The 26,124-nt window shown below is 38.0% G+C and overlaps 1 protein-coding gene across 2 annotated transcripts in view; it reads right to left on the reverse strand.

The window, feature by feature from the left end:
• Positions 1 to 26,124, reverse strand: part of RABEP1 (rabaptin, RAB GTPase binding effector protein 1) — a 106,436-nt gene that overhangs the window by 48,450 nt on the left and 31,862 nt on the right. For both annotated transcript variants that reach the window (XM_041772132.1, XM_041772131.1), the window contains exon 2: positions 19,474 to 19,602. In XM_041772132.1, coding sequence (XP_041628066.1) covers positions 19,474 to 19,602 — 129 coding nt within the window. The remainder of the gene's footprint in view (positions 1 to 19,473; positions 19,603 to 26,124) is intronic.

A 26,124-nucleotide genomic window follows, 5' to 3' on the forward strand; every position in this document is an offset into this window, starting at 1 on the left:
AACATGCTATCTTAGAAAATGAAATATTTAAAAAATTTATTTTAGAGAGAGAGCACGCAGGTGGGAGGAGGGGCAGAGGGCAAGGGAGCCCACCTCAGGGCTTGATCCCAGGACCGCTAGATCATGACCCGAGCCAAAACCAAGAGCCGGACACTCAACTGACTGAGTCACCCATGCGCCCCCCAATATGAAATTATTTTAATAAAAATAAAATTTAAGGTATGCACTGTATCACAAATCCATTGCTTATTAATTATCCAACCAGACAGCAATTAAGTACATAGCTTTACAGTTAAAATGAGGCTCTTTCACTCACTGGCTAATGAACTTATTTGACCTCTTTTGCTGCCTCGGTTTCCACATCTACGAGATGGGCCTTAAGAACAGCCACCTCAGGGATCCCTGGGTGGCGCAGCGGTTTAGCGCCTGCCTTTGGCCCAGGGCGCGATCCTGGAGACCCGGGATCGAATCCCACGTCGGGCTCCCGGTGCATGGAGCCTGCTTCTCCCTCTGCCTATGTCTCTGCCTCTCTCTCTCTCTCTCTGTGTGTGACTATCATAAATAAATTTTAAAAATTAAAAAAAAAAAAAAAAAGAACAGCCACCTCAGAAGGTTGCTTTAATGCTAAAACAACTTGCTGAAAATGCTTATTAGTAGTAGTACAATACTGGCACAAAGTAAACATTCAAGAAATGGTTAGCAGAGGAGAAAAGCAAGCCAGAGTCCACTAGCAGCTACCAGGTCAAGGATTCTTTAATGTCAGGTTAATTTTCTCCATGCCCCTTTACCACCTCTTAAAGTTTCTCAGACATGCCAGCTGCAGGATTTAAGCCTGGGCAGGACATGTGTTTAGCCAGATGGACTCTCACACAAGGTGAATCTACCGACAGTATGTGGCAGAGTGCCTGTTCCCCACCACACTCACTATTCTCCACTTTTCAAAACCCTTGCCAATGTCACGGGGAGAAGCTGGTGACATCTGTCATCCGTATTCCCAGATCAGTAGTGAGGCTAGTATCTTTTTACACATTTATTAATGTCCATGTTTCTTCTTTGGTGATAGTCTTTACCTGTGTTTCCAATGAACTGTCTTTTCCTCTGGTTTAGAAGAGTATTTTACATACACTGAATACTGACTCTTTTCTTAGAAAACTTGCCCAGTCTGCTACTGTTTGTGTCTCAACTTTTCCATATCTTTCACCATCTAAAAGTTATGAGACATTCATGCAGAAGAATCATCCATCTTTATGTAAAGTCATCAATTCCCTTCACAGAACGCAGTAACTAAGCTAGCTGGCCAGGAGAACAGCCTGACCTAGGGCCTAATTCTATCGCTGGCTGGCTGCAGGACCTGAAGGAGCCACAAAGCCCTCAAGCCAGGATAGTGGCAATGCCTCTCTACGAGAACTTCTAAGCACTTGAAAAAAATCAAATAGATAATATTAAAGAACTTTTAAAAGTTGTGAAGACAGGGACACCTGGGTGGCTCATCTGCCTTCAACTTAAGGTGTGATCCCGGGGTCCTGGGATCGAGTCTCCCATTGGGCTCCCTGCAGGGAGCCTGCTTCTCCCTCTGCCTGTGTCTCTGCGTCTCTGTGTGCATCTCTCATGAATAAATAACAAAATCTTAAAAAAAAAAAAAAAAAAAAAGTTGTGAAGACACTGATCATTATCACATACACACAAAGAGGAATCCACAGTTTGGCAGTCTGAGTAACAGGGGAAACGTCAGTCATGCTAATTGTAAGTAAAGTTGTTCAAGAGAGCTTGACTCTCTCAACATGTTTCACATTGCTTCATCACCACTATTAAAACACCACTATTAAAACCCAGGGGCACCTGAGTGGCTCCATCAGTTAAGCATCCGACTCTTGGTTTCGGCTCAGGTCATGATCTCACAGTTGTGGGATCAAACACCCACAGGCTCTATGCTCAGTGGGGTGTCTGCTGGAGATTTTCTCCCCTCCCTCTACCTTCACCCCTGTTCAGTAACCTCCCTCTCTTTCTCAAATAAATAAATATTCTGAAACACAAGTCAGAGAAAGTGATAAGAATGTTAACTGCAGGAAGCAATTATCTATCTGGAAATAAAGACAGACATCTAGGAAACAGTGGCAGGTATGTGGGAGTGACCCCGACACTAAACACGTGAGGCCACAGAAGGAAAACTGTGTGTGTCAGCTTCATGTTCTGCGTGTAAAAGTGTTTTTGTAAAACGTGAACTAAAAGAAAAAAGCATTATCTTTGGGATACTTTGTTATTTCTGAGAACCACAATTTTGTCAAGACTCAAGTCTATACACTCACACCTGCTCATGCTCCTTTTTACTGGAAATTACCCAGAGCTATAGCTATCATGTTGTCACTAGGAAAGAAAAACTGCACATACCAAACCTAAATACTAATTTGTGGCCTGTTTCCACAGAGTTAAGAGAGCAGTACAGAGAGCCCCAAAGAAGACTAGGTCAAATTTTGTTTATGACTTACTTGGTGTGTAATATCTACTTTATGTGCTACATATTAAATATATTTAAATGAGACAAATAGTTAAAAGTTAGAAAAACCTAAACTTTCTGTACTGAAAACAGTTCAAATCTGTTTGCCCATGGTACAGGTTATTATTAAGGAATAGTTATGTTACTATTTTGGTTTTGTATACATAATGATAAAGATTTTCAAACATGCTCTAAAACAGAATCTATGAAAAAAAAAAAAACTGAGAATCTAGTACAATCTTTGACATACCTATCACCAAGATTTGGCCACATTTATTTCAAGCATCCTTTTTCTATGAAGTATTTTAAAAATAAGCCCCAGAAACAATATTACATTTTCTAACATACGACACATGCACCTCTAAAAACACGAACATTGGGATCCCTGGGTGGCGCAGCGGTTTGGCGCCTGCCTTTGGCCCAGGGCGCGATCCTGGAGACCCGGGATCGAATCCCACATCAGGCTCCCGGCGCATGGAGCCTGCTTCTCCCTCCGCCTGTGTCTCTGCCTCTCTCTTTCTCTCTGTATGACTATCATAAATAAATAAAATTAAAAAAAAAAAATAAAAACACGAACATTTTCTTATGCAAACACGGTGCCATTGTCACACTTAACATATTTGATATAATCTAATAGCCAAACTGTAGTAAAATTTCTCCAATTACCACAAAAATGTCTTTTGGAAGACCTGTTTGAATTAGGATTCAATGAAGACACTTCATTTGGTTATACTAACACTTCACAGAATACTTCAGAGACAAATATACAGAATTCATATACTACCTATTATGTAGTTTCATCTTCTTTTTTTTTTTTTTAAGGATTTTATTTTTAAGTAATCTCTACACCAAACGTGGGGCTTGAACTTGCAACCATGAGATCAAGAGCCACACGTGCCACTGAATGAGCCAGCCGGGTGCCCGAGCTTCATCAATTTTTAATATTACTGTTATATCTGCCTCAATTTCTTTTTAAGAAATAGAACATTACAAAAGCTCTACCTCCCTCAGAAGTAACAACTCTCAGGAATTTGAAGGTTTCCATTATCAGGCATATTTTTACACCTTTACTCTGACACAGGCTCTTAAACCTTAATGCTCTCAACAGCGCGGTGTTCTTCTGCAATTATCTCTAACCCTCAACACTGCTTGTGAGATGGTTAATACACGTAAACTACTTCGTTTGGTAACTGCAGTGCCACAGTGCCAAAGCATGAGCTATCACGTTCATTGGCACACAGATATGGAGCAGGAATCTACCTTTTCTATACAGATGTTCCCAATTTTCTACACCACTATCCCAGGTTTTTTCTATTTTTGTAAAACCATCTATGCCATATGTCACATTTCTCTTTATGTGAAGACCCGATTATGGAACTCCTACCCTATAAAAATGCTCTATTCTCATGCTAGTACTACCCTACCAAAATACAGCAGTATTTTTACTATTTTGTCTATTCTTGCTTGTACACATTTAAAGTTTTGATAGTTTAATAAAAGCACCATAGTAGTTCTGGATGAAATAGGAAGACTTTACCTACCAGATTCAAAAGTTATTATTATAAGCTTTATGTACCCACTACCCAACTCCAGCAATCAAAGCCTATGGGCAGCCTTGCCCCATCCACCCATGTGCACTCCACAACATACTATTAGGAGATAAGTCCCAGACATTTTTTTTTAAGCTAATAAACTTTATTTTCTTAGAGCAATGTCAGGCTCACAGCAAAACCGAGCAGGAAGTAGAGGTCCCATCACTCTGGCTCTACGCCCACACAAGCTCCCCTACTGTCCACACCCCTCACCACAGCAGTACATTTGTTATCATCACTAAGCCTACAATGACACATTATCAAAGTCCACAGTCTACACTAGGACAATGTGTAATAACGTGTATCTGCCATTGTGCATCATACAGAATAATGCCTAAAAAATCCTCTCTGCACTGCCTATTCATTCCTTTTTCCCTCCTAACCCATGGCAACCAATCATTTTACTGCCTCGGCAGTTTTCCCCTTTTCCAAGACGTTCTATCATTAGAATCCTACAGTATGTAGTCTTTTCAGATTCGCTTCTTCCACTTGATGACTTTCTTTTTATGCTGAATATTCCACTATCTGGATGTACCAGCTTATCTGTTTATCTACTAAAGGACATCTTGATTGCTTCCAAGTTTTGGCAATTATTAATAAAGTTGCTATACACATCCACGTGCAGGTTTTTGTATGGACAGGAATTTTCAATTCATTCAGGTATACACTAAGGAGGAAAACTTTTAAATGATATTAGCTAAGAGTATGTTTAGTTTTGTAAGAAACTGCACAACTACCTCCCAAAGTGACTGACTGTACTATCTTGTATTCCCATCAGCAATGCATGAAAGTTCCAACTGCTCCACATCATCAGCAGCACTTGGTACGGTGTTTTAGATTTGGGGCATTACAATATGTGTAGTTATTTCTCATTTTTCAACATATTCACAGATTTATGCAGCCATTACCACAATCAATTTTGGAACATTCTAATCTCCCCAGAAAGAAACCCAGTGCTCTTTATGACCTCCCAACTCTCTAGCCCCTCCCCCCCCACCCCCCAGTATTAAGCAACCACTAATTTACTTCTATCCCTATTGACCATCTATCTACCTATTCTGGATATTTCAAAGAAATGTAATCCTACAATACATGATCTTCTGTCACTTGGCATAATGCTTTCAAAGTTCATCCCTGCTGTAGTGTCAGCACTTCATTCCTTTTTATGCAGGAATAATAAAAATCTATCCATTCATCAGGTGACATTTGGGTTGCCCCTCACATTTTGGCTATTATGAATATTGCTGCTACAGCTGTTTACGTGCAGGTTTATATATGGACACTTTTTTTGTATGTCAGGAGTGAAATTCTGGATCAAATGTTAACTCCATTTAACCATTTTAAGAGCTGAAAGGCTATTTTCCAAACCTATGGACCATTTAACCATCCTGCTAGTAGTGTGTGGGGGTACTTACTTCTCTCCATCTTGCCATACCTGTTATTAACTGACGTCTTGATACAGGCATCCTAGTGGGTGTGAAGTGGAATCTCACTATAACTCTGATTTGTGATTCTGATAGTGACATTGAGCATCCTATGTGTTTACTGGCCACTTGTGTATCTTCTTTGAAGCAATGTCTATTCAGTCTGTTGACCATTTTTAACTGAGCTGTGTTTGTATTAGTTATGAGTTTCTGATATATATAGATAAAAGTCCCTTATCTGATATAATATTTGCGGAAATTTGTCCCATTCAGTGGGCTGTCTTTTCACTACCTTGACAGTGTTCCTGGAAACACAAAAACATTTAATTTTGATGAAGTCTACTCTGTCTACTTCTTCACTGGTTGCTTCTGCTTATAATGTCCTATCTAAGACATCACTGCCTAATTCCAAGGTTGCAAAGATTTCTCCCAAGATTTTCTTCTAAGAGTTTTATAGTCTTTTAAACCTAGGTCCTTGAGACATTCCAAGTGAATCTGTATAAATGCTGGGGATCCAAGTAATTCTTGTGCATGTGGATATCCAGATGTCTCAGCACAATGTGTTGAAAAGGCGTTTTTTTCCCCAGCTGAATTGTTTTGACATCTTGTAGAAAATCAATTGATCATATATACAAGGTTTACTCCTGGATTCTAAACTCTATTTCATGGAACTACTACCTATACTTATGCTAGCACTACACTGTCTTGATTACTGTTGCTTTGTAGTAAGTTTTAAAGTCAGGAGATATGAGTCCTCTGACTTGGTTCTTGTTTTCCAAAAATGTTTTGGGCCTGCATCCCTAACGTGTCGTATAAATTTTAGGATCAGCCTCTCCACTTCTACAAAAAAGGCAACTAAGACAATGAAAGACACTGCATTAAATATGTAAACCAGGGGGTATGGTCAAGTATTAAGTCTTCTGATATATGAACATAGAATTTTTTCCAATTATTTAGATTATTTTAAGTTTTTTAACACCATTTTTAAAGTTTTCAATGTACAAGTTTTACACTTAATTTTAATTTTATTGTTTCTTCCTAAATACATCATTAATTTTGATGCTACTGTAAACAGAATTGTTTCCTTAGTTCCATTTTCAGACTATTCATTGCAAGTATATAGAAGTACAAATGGTTTGAACCCATAGGTCAATTAATCTCTGACAAAGCAGGAAAGAACACCCAATGGGAAAAGAATCTCTCTTCAAAAAATAGTGTTAGGAAAACTGGACAGCAACATGTAGAAGAATGAAACTGGACCACTTTCTTACACCATAACAAAATACAGACCTAAATGTGAGATATCATAAAAATCATAGAGAACATAAGCAGCAAATTCTTTGACATTGACTACAACAAATTCTAGATATGTCTCCTACGGCATAGGGAAACAAAAGCAAAAATAAACTATTGGGATTTCAAAAAATAAATAGCTTCTGCACAGCAAAGGAAACAATCAACAACCTTAAGAGGCAGCCTACTGAATGGGAGAAGATATTTGCCGATGACATACCTGATAAAGGGCTAGTACCCGAAATCCATAAAGAATTGATTGGGGGCAGCCCGGGTGGTTCAGCGGTTTAGCGCTGCCTTCAGCCCAGGGCCTGATCCTGGGGACCCGGGATCGAGTCCCGCGTCGGGCTCCCTGCATGGAGCCTGCTTCTCCCTCTGCCTATGTCTCTGCCCCTTTCTCTCTCTCTCTCTCTCTCTCTCTCTCTCTCTCTCTGTATTGTGTGTCTCTCATGAATGAATAAATAATATCTTTAAAAATTAAAATTAAAAAAGAATTGATTGGGACGCCTGGGTGGCCCAGTGGATGGGTGTGGCTTCGGCTCAGGACATGAAGCATGTAGCATGGAGTCCCGGGATCGAGTCCTGCATTGGGCTCCCTGCATGGAACCTACCTCTGTCTCCCTCATGAATAAATAAAATCTTTAAAAAAAGAAATACATAAATGTTACTCTTCTTTAGCTCTTTTCTTTTCCCATGTCTATGCTGTTATTATTATAGACACTATCATCTATATATGCTAAAAACCCAATGATACATTGCTATAACTATTGCTTCGTGTAGTTTTCTCTTAAAGAAACTGAGAGGAGAAAGGAGACCAAGTATATCTTTATAGCATGTGTTATACTAACCTTATTTACCATTTCTGGCTTTCTTCAATTGATCCTTTGGATTGGAATTACCATCTGGTGTCAGTTCCTTAGTCTAATATAGCTTTCCTCCCACACAACTCCTTTGTGCTGATATTGGCAAATATATTACATTTCCATACGTTACAGGGCCAATAAAACAAAAATATACATATTGCCTTATATCATTGCCTTTTAAAAAGATTTTGAGAAAATCTTTGTGGGAGAGAGAGCACAAGAGGGTGGGGGGCAAAGGGAGAGGGAGAAGCAGGATCCTCACTCAGCAGGAAGCCCCAGGGCTCAACCCCAGGACCCAGGGATCATGACCTGAGCTGAGGGGAAACACTTAACTTACTGAGCCATCCAGGCACCCTTTATATCAACGCTTTCCGAAATCCATTAAGAAATATTTATACTCTGTTATAATTGCACAATTATCTTACCAAGGACTTTTTTTTTTCATGTAAGTTCAAATTACTGTCTGTAATTATTTGTTTTCAGTTGAAGAATTTCCTTCAGTATATCTTGAAAAGCAATTTTCTAGGAAAAAAATTTCTCAGTTTTTGTCTGAGATAATGTCTTTCATCTTTTTTGAAAGACGCTTTTGCTGGAAAAAGGATTCTTGGGGTTCCCCCCGCTTTTGGGCATTTAAAATGCATCCTACTGCCTCCTGGCCACCATCGTTTATAAAGAGAAGTCATCAGTTAATCTCATTGAAGTTCCTTATAGGTGACAAGTTGTCTTTCTCTGGCTCCTTTCTAAGGTTTTCTGTGTCTCTGGGTTTCAACATTTTTACTATGATGTGTCTGTGTGTGGATATCTTTGCATATCTTTAGCCTACTTTGACTTCAATGAGCTTCTTAGATATCTTAGATACTTTTAATCAAATGTGGGAAATTTTCAGCCATTCTCTCTCTTCAAATATTTCTTTTTTTTCTCTCTCACCTCTCCTTCTGAACGTCCCATTATACCTATATTGGCAAATTTAATAATGCCCCACATTTCTATTAGGCTCTGTTCGTGCTTCTATTTTCTTTCAGTTCTTCAAACTGGACAATCTTAAGCGATCTATCTTCAAGTTCACTAATTCTTTCTTCTGCCAATTCAAACCTACTGCTGAGCCCCTACACTGAATTTTTCATTTTAGTTGTACTTTTCAACTTCAGAATTTCCACTGGATTGTTATAATTTCTTTACTGAAAGTTCTCCATTTGATGAAACACTGTCACACTTTACTTCATTAAGTACGTTATTCTCTGGTTCTTTTAACATGTATGACCACTTTGAAGTGTCCATTAAATCTGTTATCTGGTCAGTCTCACAGGCATTGCACGTCTTCCTTGGTATGGATCAGAGTTTCCTAAGTTTTCTGTTGTTATTGTTGAAAGTGACTTTTTTTTTTTAATAATATATTGCAGCAATTCTGGTACTGATCCACCCAATCCTCTTCCCAGCTTCTTGTCATCTATTTGTCTAGTAGTTAGCTGGATTTAAATATAAGTTCATTTCTTCTCCTCTACCCCTGCAGTGTGAAGCTGCTGCTGTTGCTCCTGAAAAAGTATGCCTTGGGCATGTGCAGAGTCACTGTGGAATGAGAGCTTTTGCAGGGCTACCTTTTGAGTGTCTCTTTCCCTGACCATATCCATCAAACTCCACACTTTACTGCTGGTACTCTTCTAAGTAATATATCTGCTTTAGGAAAGGGTACTGAGTTGGGGAGATGGAAGTGGTAGCCTCTGGTCTTCTTCGCTTGTTTCTCCCATCATGGAACCTCCATCCAGTACACCATACCCAAGGTACAGCTTCTACCTTGACTGGGGTTGGGCAGAAGAAAGGAGCTCAATTTCTCAGCCACATTCAACTGCAACTTCACCTCTGTAACAGGTAGCTAGGTGGGGGTGGAGAGGAAGGTTCCATAGTCCTCAACTGTGAGCTGGGGAGAGCGCAGGTCCTGTGTTCTTGACGTCATCCACCTGGAGTTGAGTTTCTGTAATACCAGGCTGGGAGGGGAGGGAAAGGTAGCAGTTCATGGATCAAATGCCAGAGACTCTATTTTTGCCAAGATTTAGTAGATTTTCTTGAACTAATGTTTCATTTGCTAAAGGACCACTTCTAGAGACTTAAGTGGTTGTTTTTTAAAGAATAATTTTCATCAGTTTTGCTGGGGAATGTGTCTGCAGTTCATGTTACAAGAAATGGGACTCCCAAACTTATCATTTACCCATAAATACTTCAGCATGTATCTCTAGGAGATAATGACCATTTTTTAAAATACACATAAAACTTAGCATCTTAACCACTTTTAAGGGTACAATTCAATGGTGTTAAAAGTATTCACCTTGTTGTGCAATCAATCTCTACAACTTTTCATCTTAAAAAACTGAATTGGGGCACTTGGGTTCCTCAGTGGTTGAGGGTCTGCCTTTAGCTCAGGTTATGATCCTGGGGTCCTGGGATCTACTTCCGTTATCAGGCTCCCCACAGGAAACCTGCTTCTCCCTCTGCCTATGTCTCTGACTCTCTATGTTTCTCATGAATAAATAAAAATCTTTAAAAAAAAAAAAAACGGAACTACACCCATTAAACATTAAACAACAACTCTTTCACCTTCAAGCCCCTGGCAACCACATTCTACATTGTTTCTATAAGTTTAATTATTCAAGATATCTCACATAACTGGACTCATACATTATTTGTCTTTTTTCTGGCTAATTTCACTTTATAAGGATCTTTTCATAGTTGAAAATATTTGACAATGTCTGAATACCATCAAACTTCCAGTCAGTATTAAAAAGTCCAGTTGTCTTAATATTTTTAAATAGTTCAGCCCTTTGAGTCAAAATTCAAATAAGGTCCATACATTAGTCAATATGTACTTTAAGCTTCTTTTAATCTATAAGTTTCTCCTTTGCCTCTTTTTCCTTGAAATTTATAGAGTAAACTACAGGTTGTCCTAGGTGACTCTAGCAGTCTGGATTTTGCTAACTGCATACAGGTAACACAACTGAACTTGTTCTTTCATTCATGGTATTTCCTGTAATACAGTGGTTCAATATAGTACGCCAGCATCTTCTTGATCCTATTCTTCCTTATAAAACCAAAGATAGTCTGAAGATCCATGAAGGAAAAAACTGAGACTTTAATTGGAATTTCTCTGGATTTACAGACTGAGAAGAGAATTAGCTTCTTTATGACATAGAGTCTTTCCACCTATGAACACGGCATCACATTCCATTTATTTGGGTTTTCTTTCAGGTACATCAGCACTGTTTTATAACTCTCCTCTATAAAGGTTTTACACAACCATGGTTAGACTTATTCCCAAGTGACTAAAAATTATGATTTTTTTTCTATTTGTCTTTTTTTCTTCAGAATTTCTTTTTCTTCTATTACTTCTCTAATTAGTTACTGGTACAGAGAATCATTACTGATTTAGTTAACACTACTGATTGTAGATAAGATCTATATTGATCTTCATTCCAACAGTGTTGGTAACTCTCTTTAGTTCTAATTGTGTAGATCTCTTGGTTACTATATGTTGAAAATCATATGGACTCTATATGGAGACAAAACTATCCTTAACTTTCCAAATTTTATGACTCATTTCTTTTTATTTTATTGTATTGGCTAGGAGGACCTCCGGTATAAAAATAAAGTACTGATAATAGGCTTTCTTATCTCATTTCACTATTAAATATGATACAGGCTATTGGTTTCTTTCTATTAAAAATATTTTCACAGGCTAAGCCAGGCCCCCCTGCATACTAATTCACTAAGAACTAGTACGAACTCATTACTAGAGAGTGTTAAATTTTATTCAATGTCTTTTCTAGTTTATCCTAATTTGTTAATGTAGTTAGTTACATCAACAGATGTTCTAATCTTAAACTATCCTTGCATTCCTAGTATGCATAGTCATAGTGTACTATTTTTGAACATTCTATTGAAGTTGGTTTTATTTAGGATTTTAAACTCTAGTCATAAATGAGATTAATTTATTTGTATGCTAGTATTAGTGCTTGTTAAGGTATCAAGGTTAGACTAATTCCACAAAATGAAATGGATGACTCTTTGTTTCTGACATAGCATATAAAAGAAACAAATTTTCCTTGTAGATTTAACAAAATTTGCCTATGCCTGGGGCATCTTTCATAGTAAGAATTCTGTTTATTGACTTAGTTTTCTTTATGGTTATGGTTTATTCAGGTTTTCTACTGGAGGTAATTTTGGTAATTCATACTTCCTGGGATACTATTCAAATAAATACCCAAGATTTTTGGCACAGATATACACAGTATCCATAGTTCTACCGTTATCAGTAGTTGTTTTGTTTTACCCCAAAGACGTGCTTTTTATTGAGCGTAACTGTTAACTTTGCTTTCCATTTCATTAATTTCTATTTTTTCTTCTACATTCTTTGTGTTCACCCCTTTTATAGCTTCTGGAGCTGAATACTTAGATCATTTATTTTTCAATCTCTCATCTTTTAATAATTTAATTTTAATAAATGCTTTTAAAAGCTTATTCTCCAAGTACTGTTTTAGCTGCTTCTCCTAAGTATCTTCACCGTATTCTCAGATTTTGCGACCTCCACTGATTTGCTCTTTAACTCAAGAGCAATAGGACTGCACTCTTAGTTTCTAAACTTTTATTATTTATTTTTTAAAGCTTTTGCTTGTTTGTTTGTTTATGAGAGACAGAGAGAGAGAGAGAGAGAGATAAAGAGAGAGAGAGAGAGGCAGAGACAGGCAGAGGGAGAAGCAGGCTCCATGCAAAGAGCCTGATGCGGGACCCAATCCTGGGACTCCAGAATCACACCCTGGGATGAAGGCAAGTGCTAAACCACTGAGCCACCCCGGGATCCCCAGATTTTAAACTTTTAAAAAACACTGTTGTTTAAAATCTTTAACATTAGGTAAGAAAACATAAGTACCTTGATTTATTTTAATATGTTGAGTCTTTGAGATATATGTACATAGACAATTTGTTAAGTTTTTTTATGAATATAAAAGGAATAAACGTTTTTGGTTCCTTGGGTATAAAATTCCTAGATGAAACTTTTTAAAATTCTGTTGCTCACAGGAATTATATTCTTACCTACTACTTCATCTAGAACTTGACACAATATTAAACATCTCCTTTGTGTGCATCTGTTCATTTCTTCTTTCAATTCTTTCACCTTTTGTTTTATATGGCACATCATGTTGATTTCCTTAGGTGTAGACAAGTTCATGATTGTCATATTTTCTTGGTAGATTGTTTCTTTCCTTATAAGATAGCTTTCTATATTCCTTCAATGCTTTTTGCCTTAAGCCCTAATCTTGTTATCATTGCATTTGTTTTACTTTCTTCTTCAACCTAACATAAGCTATGAAGTTTTGGTTTTGTTCTTTATCCTCAAACTTATCAGTTTCTATGACTGGTATTGTTTCTTCCATTCTATGTATTCCCTCTGTTTACTCTTCTTGCAAATGTCATCTTTACTAGTTCTTCTGGTGATTTATGTGGGTGATTAATGCTCCTAGTTTTTATATGACTGGAGTACTTATTTTGCTCTCATTGTTAAATAATGTAACTACATATAAAATTTTAGGTTGACAATTACTTTTCTCTGCACTTTGAAGATCTTTCATTTTCTCCTGTCATAGATTTTGCTTATATGGCATCTCCCAACAACAATTGTTTCTTGCAGCTTTCAATGTTTTCTTTTCATTCTTGGTGTTCTATAGCTTAAGATACGTCAAAATAAGAATTTACTATTACTTACCTACTTGGTGCTTGGTATTTATGTTAAGGACTTTTTTTTTAGATTTTTTTTTTTTAAAAGATTTTATTTATTTACTAGAGAGAGAGAAAGAGAGAGCGAACACAAGCTGGCGGAGGGGCAGAGGAAGAGAGAGAAGCAGAATGCCCAATGAGCAAGAAGCCCAACATGGGGCTAGATCCCAGGACCCCAAGATCATGACCTGAGCTGAAAGCAGATGCTTAATCAACTGAGCCATCAAGGTGCCCCAAGGACTCACTTTTTTCTTTTTTTTTTTTTTTTTATTTATGATAGTCACAGAGAGAGAGGGAGAGAGGCAGAGACACAGGCGGAGGGAGAAGCAGGCTCCATGCACCGGGAGCCCGATGTGGGATTCGATCCCGGGTCTCCAGGATCGCGCCCTGGGCCAAAGGCAGGCGCCAAACCGCTGCGCCACCCAGGGATCCCTCACTTTTTTCTTAATCTCTGAAAAACTTCAGTTACTATCTCCTCAAATATTTTACCCTCCACTCTCTTCTCCTGCAAGTTTTTTTAGGAATGTGTTAGAGACTCACTGCAGCCTCTATGTCAACTGCTCTTTAATGCTTCTCTGTCTCACTGGGAGGAAGAACTCCCAAATACCATTTTCTAATTTACTAAAATCTCTATGCTTTATCTATAGTTTAAAATATCTATTTATCTTATTTCAATTTATTTGTTGTTTCTAAGATATTTAATGGCTTTTAATTTTGTTTAATATACCCTAGTTTTATTTCCATATCTAAGTGCAAGGTTATGGCATCTGAACCACAAATATCTTCCTTAACCTAGATTTGAAACTACTGAAACTATTGAAACGCTGGGGACTCCTGGATGGCTCAGTGGTTGAGTGTCTGTCTTTGACTCAGGGTCGTAGTCCCAGGTCCTGGAATCAGGTCCCTCACCGGGCTCCTGGCAGGGAGCCTGCTTCTCTCTCTGTGTGTGTCTCTCATGAATAAATAAAAAAATCTTAAAGAAACAAACAAACAAATTCTGGCTAGTTAGCATCCAAGCTTTATATAAATTATGACCACACACAAAATCCTTTGAACACCGCTAGAAAATTTCATGGTCTTCTGGTGTGCTGTATTTCATGGTCTTAACGTGTGCTATATTTCTATTATTTTCCCTCAAGTTCAGAACTCTATGGTCTTTTATTTGCTGCTTCATGTAACAGGCTTTCTCTTATTGCCTAAGACTGAGGATTTCCAAAACACAAGCCCTATTGTCGTGCCAAGCTTTGTACTGAAGTCGGCTAAAAAAACCCAAATCAAATACTTTTTTAAAAAGCTAAATACTTTTTCTTCAAGTTCAGTGGAAAAGCAACATAGCTTTCAGAAATACTTGTAACATTCTCAGTTGAAGCTGACAGAGAAAAGTGTGGGTACTGAGGCAGGAAGAGGCAGTTAAGAGGAGTCCAAAGGTAATAATCTCTTTTATTAGCATTCCTCCTTACTGTTTGCACTTGTACTTCAGCTGTTCTCTAAATACGAAAGCACAGCTATTACAACACCAAAGCAAAAGCTGATCCTACTGGGAAAAATATGGATGTTGGACTCTCAGAGTTACCTTGACCTGGTTTGCTGAAAGATAAAACAAAGACTGGTGCACATGTCAAAACCATGACTTACACTGCTACCATCTGTGACAACCATAAAAGACTTGGTTTATACTTCCTAGCAGATGTCATAATATAAGCTGCTGCTTTAGAGGACATCTGTAAATTTTATTTTCATTATAATGTAGACAAACAGCCAAGACAGAAACTGAATCAACATTTATTTTTTATATACTATGCATTTTCTTTAGAAAAACTCTCAAAAAGGATCACATTCTTCCTTTTGAAATTTTGTAAAAAGTTATCTCAACTCAATGACCAGCTGAAGTTCACCAAAAACTCCAGATAGTAAACATACATACAGATTATTTAACAGATCTAGAAGTCCTTTAAGCAATTTTAACATACAAACTATGTTCTCTGAACAAATCCACACCACACGCTGTCTGGATCAGAGATAGAAAACTGCAACTGGTCATGTATTTCAGAAATGAGAGGTGCTTGGTCATTTTCATTTCTTCAGAATCTTACAGTAAAGTCCATTTTATAATTTAAAGGAAAAAAATTAGAAAATAAAGGAAACCCTAACGGCTTTATTTCGGGACAGAGGAAAACAGAAAACAAAATAAACAAACTCAAAAAAAATAAATTTAAAAAAAAAAAAAACTCGGGGCAAGATTAGCTTGAGTTGTATTGAATAAGCCAAGACTGAAAGAAAAAGCTATAAAAAGGATGGTCAGCCTACAGGACCGCTGGTGTGAGAGGAGGGAAAACAGGATGTCCCCAGCCAGTAAGGCAGTGGTCGTCAGAGGCAGGCCTCCATGACGTTATGCATATACACTAAAGGTATCACTGGTCCTCTTGACAAGGACACACCATTGCACAGAGTCGGAAAATAGTGCCCCAACACTTAATTGTCAAAATAAGTTTTATATGGGAAAATTAATAAAGTCACATAAACACACTGATGAAATGGACAGAACTCCTTTCTCATGACATTCAACATATATTCAAATGATGATACTGTGCAAAATGTATTATCTATTCCAGAAGACTTTACTTTTTTGAAGATAAAAACTGTATCTCGGTCATCCCAACCTCCCCAGTAACTTGCAGAGTGCTACCATGCCTAGATAGGAATGCCAGCTTTCCCATCTCCAGGGCAGCCTACAGAGGAACCACATGAAACAGGGAAACAGCCACAAGAGCGTGGAGCCCCATCCCATACGACAGGCAGCAAGCCTTTCAAGTCTGGGCTGCCTTTGGTGAGGCCTAAGAATGCTGCATCCTATGCAATACTGGCTTTCAAACTTCTCTGATCAGAGAATGAATTCACAGCAAAACACGTATTTTTGTGCCACAACTCTACACATACATACATATAAACATGTCGCTGACACAGTCTGTGTGACTCAACTGAACCTTACCAAGTATATTGTGCTGTTATTTTCCATTTTATTTCCTTTTTTAAAAACTGCTGGTCACAACCCATGTAATTTTTTTTAATCCAAAGGGTTACAACTTGTAGTCTAAAGAACACCACTGCAGGGCAGTGATCTTCAAAGGGGGTAATATCCCCTGGGGTTCACAAAGATGTTTCAAGGATTCATAGACACATATTGTCTTAATGGAATCAACTTAATCCTCAATGTTCATAAACATTCTTTCCCAAAACAGAGCAGGATTTGAATGCAGATTCTCCATACCCATCTAACTTTCCTCAACAGCCTTCTCCCACTTAACAGGAGACAGGCCCTCTGCCCATCCTGAACTGGACTATGGGTCACTCCCCTATTGTGTAAAAATTCATCTTCTATATCAAGCCAGAGGGACAATTTAAAATACTAGTGTCGGAGATCCCAGGGTGGCTCAGCGGTTTAGTGCCTGCCTTCAGCCCAAGGTGTGATCCTGGAGTCCCAGGATCAAGTCCCACACTGGGCTCCCTGCCTGCTTCTCTCTCTGTCTCTCTCTCTCTCTCTGTGTGTGTATGTGTGTCTCATGATTAAATAAAATCTTTTTTTTTAATAAAATCTTTTTAAAAATTAAAAAATAAAATAAAATACCAGTGTCGGGGTGCCTGGGTGGCTCAGTTAAACATCTGCCTTCAGCTCAAGTCATGATCCGGGATTGAGCCTTATGTTGGGCTCCCTGCTTAGTGGGGAGCCTGCTTCTCCCTCCCCCTCTGCTCGCTCCCCCTGCTTGTACTCTTACGGTCAAATAAATAAATAAAATCTTTAAAATAAAATATCAAAGTAATAAAAAACTGAACAACTAATAACTGGGTAACAAATTTCTGGCAGGTCACGTGATTACAAAGTCTGTTTTTAACAAAACTGAAAAAAGCGTAATTGAATTGCCAGTCAATAGAACAGAAATATTTTTTGAAGCTGCAGACTTCGTGAGTTAACATATAATTCAGAGAGAGTTTAAGAGAACGAAATAATCACCACAATAAAATAAACCTTCTATTTCCATCTACTTATTTATAAGACTAAAAGTTCTCAGCACTTCTATTAAACAAAACAAAACAAAAAACAACTGAGGGTGCCTGAGTGGCTCAGTTAGGCATCTGCCTTAGGCTCAGGTTATGATCCCAGGGTCCTGGGATCGAAACCCGTGTCAAGCTCCAAACTCAGCAGGGAGTCTGCTTCTCCCTCTACCTCTACCCCCTTCCCACAACTCATGCTCTATCTCTCTCTTCCAAATAACTAAATAAAATCTTTAAAAAACAAAAACCCTGAAACTTACCCTTTTTTATAAGTAAATGTTATTCATGCAGAGGTTATAACTTGAGAGGAAACCCAATTATATCTCATAAGACCTGTGTTCCAATAATTTTTACTCTTTATTATTTTTTATATGTGTAAAATATTTATAGTGGGATCAACCATGCACTTATTAACAATCGTAGCGGTAACTCAGTACAGAAGATATGTGCAAGTGTATTTCTGCCGCAGAGAAGTCTGACCAAATTTTCTTTAAAAAAGGCTTTTGAGCATCAGCAACATCTGCTAACTTACTAGAAGCAGACTTCACAGATCTAGTGAGTCAGAAACTCTGGGGGCGGAAACCCACAATCTCTGCTCTCACAAACCCTACAAGTAAAATTCTGATGCACACTCAAGCTTGTGTTCCTAAAAAAAGAAAAAAGAAACAACTTTTTAGAATAAAATTCTGAGGGAGGTGTAAAACTGAAAACCCAATACATGGTGGGGAAAAAAATATAAAATTTCTGCTAAAGAGCTTATTCATGTATTTTTTTAAACAAATGGTGATAGATGATTCTGCTGTATATGTTTAAGAGCATGAAGTTTTAATTTAAATTCTTAGTGTTAACAATAGGATAGTTTACATCTTTTGCACCTTTTTAAAATTTAAAATAAAAATTTTTAAACATCAACTTCAAAAGGGTGTAAGAGGTATATATAATTACTTTATTTAATGCATAAATTTAAAAATTGGATGATCACCAGTCTAGAGCAGCAGTTCTCTAAACTGTGGTCCTTGGATGAGCAGGACTGCAAGTTCCTATAAGCTCATCAGAAACGCACATTCTCAGGCCCCACCCCAACATACCATGTCCTATAGAGCTCTCTGGGTGATTTTTATCCACGTTAAAGTTTGGAAGCCACTGGTCTAGACTACAGCAGTGGTTCTCAAAACTTGTCGTGTACCTGAATCACCTGAAGAGCTTCTCAAAACACCAGCTGCTGGACCCTCACCCCAGAGTTGCTGACTCAGTCAAGTCTGAGACAGGACCCAAAACTGTACACTTCTGACAAGTTTCCCAGGTGACAGTGATGCTGAAGCTACTGTTCTGCGACCAGACTCTGGGAACCACTGGTCAGGAGGGCTGTGAAGCCACCGCCGTATTTCCCTCGGTCAATGGCCAACAGGTAATCCTGTTCCTGTATCTTCAGGGCTGGACCCTCTCAACATGTTCCCATGTTATCTGCCTTGTATACCTTCCTTCCTTCCTCACTCAAGTTCTAGGAGTTAAAGATCCATCTGACCCTTGCTCCTTGTTCATACCCAGCACCCAGGCACAATGTTTGCCTCACAGTGGGTACTAGGTCTTTACTGATAAACTGAGCAACTGCTGGATCCACCCCATGAAGTATCAGTGTTGGACAGCCTGACGTGGCTGAGGCTCTCACTAGAATAGCCTCAACCTCTTCACCTGGGCTCTCTCTCAAGTATGAAGAGCACTGAGAGCTCTGTGTCCCTGGGTGATGTAGCCTACCTACATATGTTACATATTACCATGAAGCTCAAAGACAAGGAAAATCCTAAATACTATATGTTTCAACATGTTCTAACAGCTTCATTCTTAACCTTAGCCTCTAAATAGGCTTTTAGTTTAAAATGTAAATACAAATAAATTCAAGGTTTGTTCAATGATAAAATTAACATTGTACTACCAAGAAACTCAACATTTTAAGGCAGTCTTAGTATGGGGGGTTAGAGAGAGACTTAGGAACTTACCCTCTTTAGCCAAATATAACTCTTTAAATTTTGCTCTCTTTTGATTAAATTCTTGCTCAAGCTGCTGCTGTGCACGTAAAAATTCTGCATTAATTTTTTCCAATTCTGCTACCCGTTGCTGAAGAGAAACTGGAAAAAAAAATACTAGTTAACAAGTAATAACTTTTATTTATAAGTTAAGTTACAAGAATAAATTAAATTAGTTTTCTAGCTGCACATTTCTATAATGAAACAAGTACTCAAGCTTCTTCCAAAGATCCAATATATTCTAGAAAATTCTAATTTTCACTTCTATTAAACTTAATACTCACAATGCATCAATCATATAAAGTGCAACAGCATATATATAGAGAATCACATAAGGCAAATTTCCCAAAAGAGAGCTTTTAAAGTTCCTTTATATAACTGACAGAATATCAATCTACTTCTGAAGTTATTAAATATTGGAGCATTTGGGCTATTTATCCCACAAATAAACCCACTGCCAATCTTGGTAGCTCTGCTTTATCTTAAGCATTATGAGCAAAATTTAACAGGTTCTCTGGTTAGGAAAGCCATACTAGCCTAAACTATTCTCCCAATTTCAAGAGGACTCATTACCATTACACTGAAATCAAAATCAAAAACCTTTTTTTTTTTTTTTTTTTTTTTTAATTTTTTTTTTTTTTTATTTATTTATGATAGTCACAGAGAGAGAGAGAGAGAGAGGCGCAGAGACACAGGCAGAGGGAGAAGCAGGCCCCATGCACCGGGAGCCCGATGTGGGATTCGATCCCGGGTCTCCAGGATCGCGCCCCGGGCCAAAGGCAGGCGCCAAACCGCTGCGCCACCCAGGGATCCCCCAAAAACCTTTTCATAAAAAAAAAAAAAAAAACCTTTTCATATAGAAATGATACATAACTGTACATTACATATGAACTCTCAGTTACTGGGAAATTATCCATTTTGTAGACTCATGGTAACTGGGATGTGGCAGGGACTAGGACACATTTTGACTTGAGAGGCTACAATTTGGCCACAGCAGATTAAATAAATGCCTATTTTGTACAAACCCAGAGGTTCTTCTGGTTCAAGCAAGGGGTGGGAGATCCAGAGGTCCAAACTGCACCTCCTCCTCTGACTCAACAGCAACCCAGCCACAAAGCAATGACCCTAATTCCTCTGGAGGATACCTACTGGTACTAATGCCACCAGTGTCTAAACATTGAGGCCAGCGGAGGTCCCAGGTCTCTACTACAAACCAATCCAGATAATGATGATTTGCTTAAAATTTTAACATTTAAAATTTACAAATAACAATTTGTTTATTGCTTGCAATAAAATTTAAAATAACAAAATTAACAATGTTAATTTTAACATTTAAACTTAATGATCTGAAATTATCTCTGATGGTCCTACCGTCCCTTAACCCAGTCTGCAATTACAGTACACAGAAAAAGACTGGAAACAATGCACCAACAATTTATCTATGAGTAATAGATTTAGGCTCATTAATTTCTTCTGTGATTTTTAAAGTTCTCTATAACTCCTCTGATAAAAATAACGAACTAAAATCAGCATCTAAAACCATGTTCAGGGATCCCTGGGTGGCGCAGCGGTTTGGCGCCTGCCTTTGGCCCAGGGCGCGATCCTGGAGACCCGGGATCGAATCCCACGTCGGGCTCCCGGTGCATGGAGCCTGCTTCTCCCTCTGCCTATGTCTCTGCCTCTCTCTCTCACTGTGTGCCTATCATAAATAAAAATAAAAATTAAAAAAATAATAATAATAAAATAAAACCATGTTCAGGGACGCCTGCGTGGCTCAGGGGTTGAGTGTCTGCCTTTGGCTCAGATCACAACAGGGTTCTGGGATCAAGTCCCACATCGAGCCTGTTTCTCTTTCTGCCTATGTCTCTGCCTTTCTCTGTCTTTCATTCATAAATAAATAAATAAATAAATAAATACTTATTTATTAATATAAATAAATATAATTTATTTATAAGTAAATAAATGAAGGAAGGAAGGAAGGAAGGAAAAAGAAAGAAAAAGAAGAAAGAGAAAGAAAGAAAGAAAAAAGAAAGAAAAGAAAGAAAGAAAGAAAGAAAGAAAGAAAGAAAGAAAGAAAGAAAAAAAGAAGAAGAAAGAAAGAAAAGAAAGAAAGAAAGAAAGAAAGAAAGAAAGAAAGAAAGAAAGAAAGAAAGGGGAGGGACTGCTGCTTTGAGCTTCACTATTTGCTATTAAAGGTAAGGGGTCATTTTGAGGACAAAGTAACCAGGGTCTTTAGGTCAAAGCAAAGAATGACTTCCGGTCATGTAAACATTTGATAACTTTTGGAGAAAAAGAAGCATGGAGAATCCACTGGGGGAATCTGTTGTTATCTCATACTTACTATCTGAAATCACAAAGGAAACTTGTTTATCTGTGCTATTTATTTGTCTTGGTGTTTTTATCATCCAAATCCCAAATGTTAAATAAACAAGCTTTTCACTTAACATTTTAACATTGCTGGTATCTACCGATTACTGCATGAGGTCAGAAAGGACTCTGGGGAACCAAGAAAAAAGAAAAAGCAAGATCTCTCTGTCCTTCCTTTTTCCCTAACAAATATAATCCCAACTCCACTCCTACCATCCATCAAAACATGCAAAAAAATGGCCATACCTTTCAACGTTATATTTAGGAACCGAAGCTAATGAATCAATAAAAACTAAAATGCAGCCAAGGGATGCCTGGCTGGCTCAGTCAGTTAAGTGTCTGACTTTTGATTTCGGCTCAGGTCATGATCTCAGCGTCCTGGGATTGAGCCCACATCTAGCTCTCTGCTCAGTGGGGAGTCTGCTAGTCTCCTTCTCCCTTTGCCTTTCCCCCTGCCCTCATGCACTCTCTTAAATAAATCAATCTTAAAAACAAAACAAAACTGCAGCCAAAATTAAGTGTGCTCTCACCACTCCCAACAGCCATCCTGGCCAGAGCCAGCCTGTCCAGATACAGTCCACACCCACATACATGTCTTGCTGTCAGAGTCTCTAGCTTTGCGACAGCTTTCAATTCCAAAAATCATGATCCCTTTGAGGATATACCAACTCCCTTATTCTCATTTGTTTTTTTAATTAAAAAAATTTAAATCCATCACAAGTACTTCTAACATAGTGCAATTCTACAACAAAGAAAAAGGCTAAATGACTTTAAAAAAAAAAAAGAATGCCTCTACTGCTATTTCTGGAAAAATCAATTCACCTTGCATAAGACAGCAGGAAGTTTACAAATGGGCATATCCTAACACACTAGCATCCAACCACAAATTAAACCAAAAACAGCTCTCATCACACTAAATATTTTACTATTTTTTTAACGTGGTCACCACCAAGTTCACAATAATTAGCTCATGTTGGGAGTTCTTAGCCTGTCATTTAGAAAAAAAAAAAAACTGATAAATGTTAGCTCTCATTATTAAATTAGTTGTGTTTATTTAACAAATAAAGGAATAGGCAGAGTGATCAGGTGCCTTTGTATGTAGCCACAGAAGACCAGAAGTCACTCTAGCCTCATGATCCTGACTCAGTTCCCATGCTTAGACTTCCAGCTCAGACTCTTCCCTATCTTCACAGCACCATGAACAAAAAAAAATTCAGTGCTAATGCCGGCCTTCAACAATATTAAGCCTTCTGTCAACTCAGCAGTTGAGAGCTATCAGTATCTCAGCCTTCCTTAACCACTGCACACATTCTGCACATTGTTACTTTCATCTGGATATTAAGAAAACGTGGGCACCTAACTAGCTTGATCGAAACTGTGTGAGACTTGATCTCAGGGCTGTGAGTTCAAGTCCCACATTGGATTTAGAGGTTACTAAAAATAAAATCTTGGGGCATCCAGGTGACTCAGTCAGTTGAGCATCTAACTCTTGATTTCAGCTCAGGTCGTGATCTCAGGGGTTGTGAGACTGAGTCCTGCATTGGGCTACATGCTCAGCCAGAGCCTGCTTGAGATTCCCTCTCTGCCTCTGCATACTCCTATCCACACATTCATACTCTCTCTCTAAAAAAATTTTAAAAAACAAAACAAAAAGAAAGAGGGGAAAATCTTATGCAATGGCTACTTTTAATGCTTGATACCCAAAGGGAAAAATTATTACATTAATTACTCAAAATATATGAAATAAGCAACTACATAGAAAGGAAAAAGAAAAAAAAAGGAAAAAGAAAAAAGAGTAATACAGTAAATAAATGAAGGAAAGAGTCAGTAATTCTTAGATATATCTCCTTCCCTAATCCTGATATGAATGAGAACGTGTAATAACATTTTTAAGTCCCTTGGGACCCCTGGGTGGCACAGCGGTTTGGCGCCTGCCTTTGGCCCAGGGCGCGATCCTGGAGACCCAGGATCGAATCCCACATCGGGCTCCCAGTGCATGGAGCCTGCTTCCCCCTCTACCTGTGTCTCTGCCTCTCTCTCTCTCTGTGACTATCATAAATAAAAAAATAAAAATAAAAAAAAATAAAAAAGTCCCAAGCCGTGACCCACTATTACATTCCTCTAACACTGTATTAAGCTTGATGCAACAGAGGAACAGAGGAACATACGCAACAGAGGAAAAAGAGTCTAAGTCAAATACTACTATAATCAGAATCTTTTTGTTTAAAGTTGTTCAAGATCCAAGAAAATACCTAAAAAAAAAAAAAAAAAGACATAACTTCAGTAGAACAAAAGAATCTGAACACTTTCTGTAACACAAAAGTCTTAATTCCTGTATCATTGGGTAAAATGAACCCATTAAATATGATAGGAATATCCATCCAATGGAATAATATCAAGCCAAAAAAATTATATCAAATAAAAAAGAACAAGATACAAAATTACACAACACAATCTGAGCTATGCAAAAACGCATAAAAAAAAGACTGGAAAGAATATGCCAAATTACATTTAGAGTGGTTGTCTCTCTGAACCAAAGGGTAATTACAATAATAAATTACATTGATTACTCGGATTTACATTTTAAAAGTAATGAAGTGCTTCATCTTCTTTTTAGTTTTAATCATTATAACTGTATCTTATACTGTATGTCTCAATCTCTCTGTTCATGAAAAGTGCACATAATTTTTCTTCAGTGGTCTTAAAATGTTTTAAACACATTAAACAATCGGATTTTTAATAAGCTACAATTAATTTTCCCAGGACAAACAATTTGCTAAAATACATAAATTTCCTTAAAAAAAAAAAAAAACCTCTTGGGATCCCTGGGTGGCGCAGTGGTTTGGCGCTTGCCTTTGGCCCAGGGCGCGATCCTGGAGACCCGGGATCGAATCCCACATCAGGCTCCCGGTGCATGGAGCCTGCTTCTCCCTCTGCCTATGTCTCTGCCTCTCTCTCTCTCTCTCTCTGTGTGACTATCATAAATAAATAAAAATTAAAAACAAAAACAAAACAAAAAAAAAAACCTCTTAGGGCAGCCCCGGTGGCGCAGCGGTTTAGCGCCGCCTGCAGCCCAGGGCATGATCCTGGAGACCCTGGATCGAGTCCACATTGGGCTCCCTGCATGGAGCCTGCTTCTCCCTCTGCCTGTGTCTCTGCCTCTCTCTGTCTCTATGAATAAATAAATAAAATCTTTAAAAAATAAAAAATAAAAAAATAATAAAAAAAAACCCCTCAACTTCTGTTTCAGAAGTGGCCTTCCAGGGATGCCTGAGAAGCTCAGTGCTTGAGCATCTGCCTTTGGCTCAGGGCATGATCCTGAAGTTACAGGATCGAGTCCCGCATTGGGCTCCTTGCATGGAGCCTGCTTCTCTTCTGTCTGCCTACATCTCTGCCTCTCTGTCTCTCATGAATAAATAAATAAAATCTTAAAAAAAAAAAAAAGTGGCCTACCAGCTAGCAAATTGCCTTCTCTTGGTGCTTTAAAAACTTATTATGCACAACTTTTAGGAATTACTAAAAGTGAGTATTATCACACCCAATGTCTCCACTAAGCTGTGCTTCATTTAAGCTAATACTTAAGTAAATCAACAAGTACTTAGAGCAAGCCTCACAGAGAGAGGGGAGAAGAATAGCAGAGCAGGTGGGGCTAGCCAGGATAACCCATCCCAGACAAGCAATTCACAAGCAGGTACCTGGGTACCGGTTACCAATGGTTTCACAGCATTAGAGAAAACAGATGTGGCAACTGGGAATCACTCTGTCCATATGACTGAAGAATCACAATTCTTTAGTACAACAGAAAGCGGTCATTTCACTTCACATAATCTCATTTCACTTTATATGATCTCCCAAACCTCTGACTTCAGCAACTTTAAAAAATGGCATCCTTAAACCTTGCCTGGATAAACCAGTTCTGAAACAGAATAACATCTGGTTAATAAGTCTACACAGAATAGCTTCTTAGCCCTTCCTTATGTGAATCAAAGTGAAAAACCTGACTTTGTCTTACCTTTTTTTTTCTTTTTTTCCAACTCTTAAAGCAATTAGGTATCAAAATACTTCAAATAAAAGAACACTTTTAAGATCAAGAGTTTCAAATAAGAAAGCCAACTGTTTTCTACATAAAGGTTAATGGGTATTTGTGTAAACCACTTGCAGACATTATTAAGAATCCGAGGAAGATACTATGTGAGAGGGAAAACAAGATAATGAAACAGTATTAAGGAAGAGATTCTTCAAAAAAATAGAAATGAA

The sequence above is a fragment of the Vulpes lagopus genome, chromosome 10 (assembly GCF_018345385.1).
Source record: "Vulpes lagopus strain Blue_001 chromosome 10, ASM1834538v1, whole genome shotgun sequence".
In the NCBI taxonomy this organism is placed as follows: domain Eukaryota; kingdom Metazoa; phylum Chordata; class Mammalia; order Carnivora; family Canidae; genus Vulpes; species Vulpes lagopus.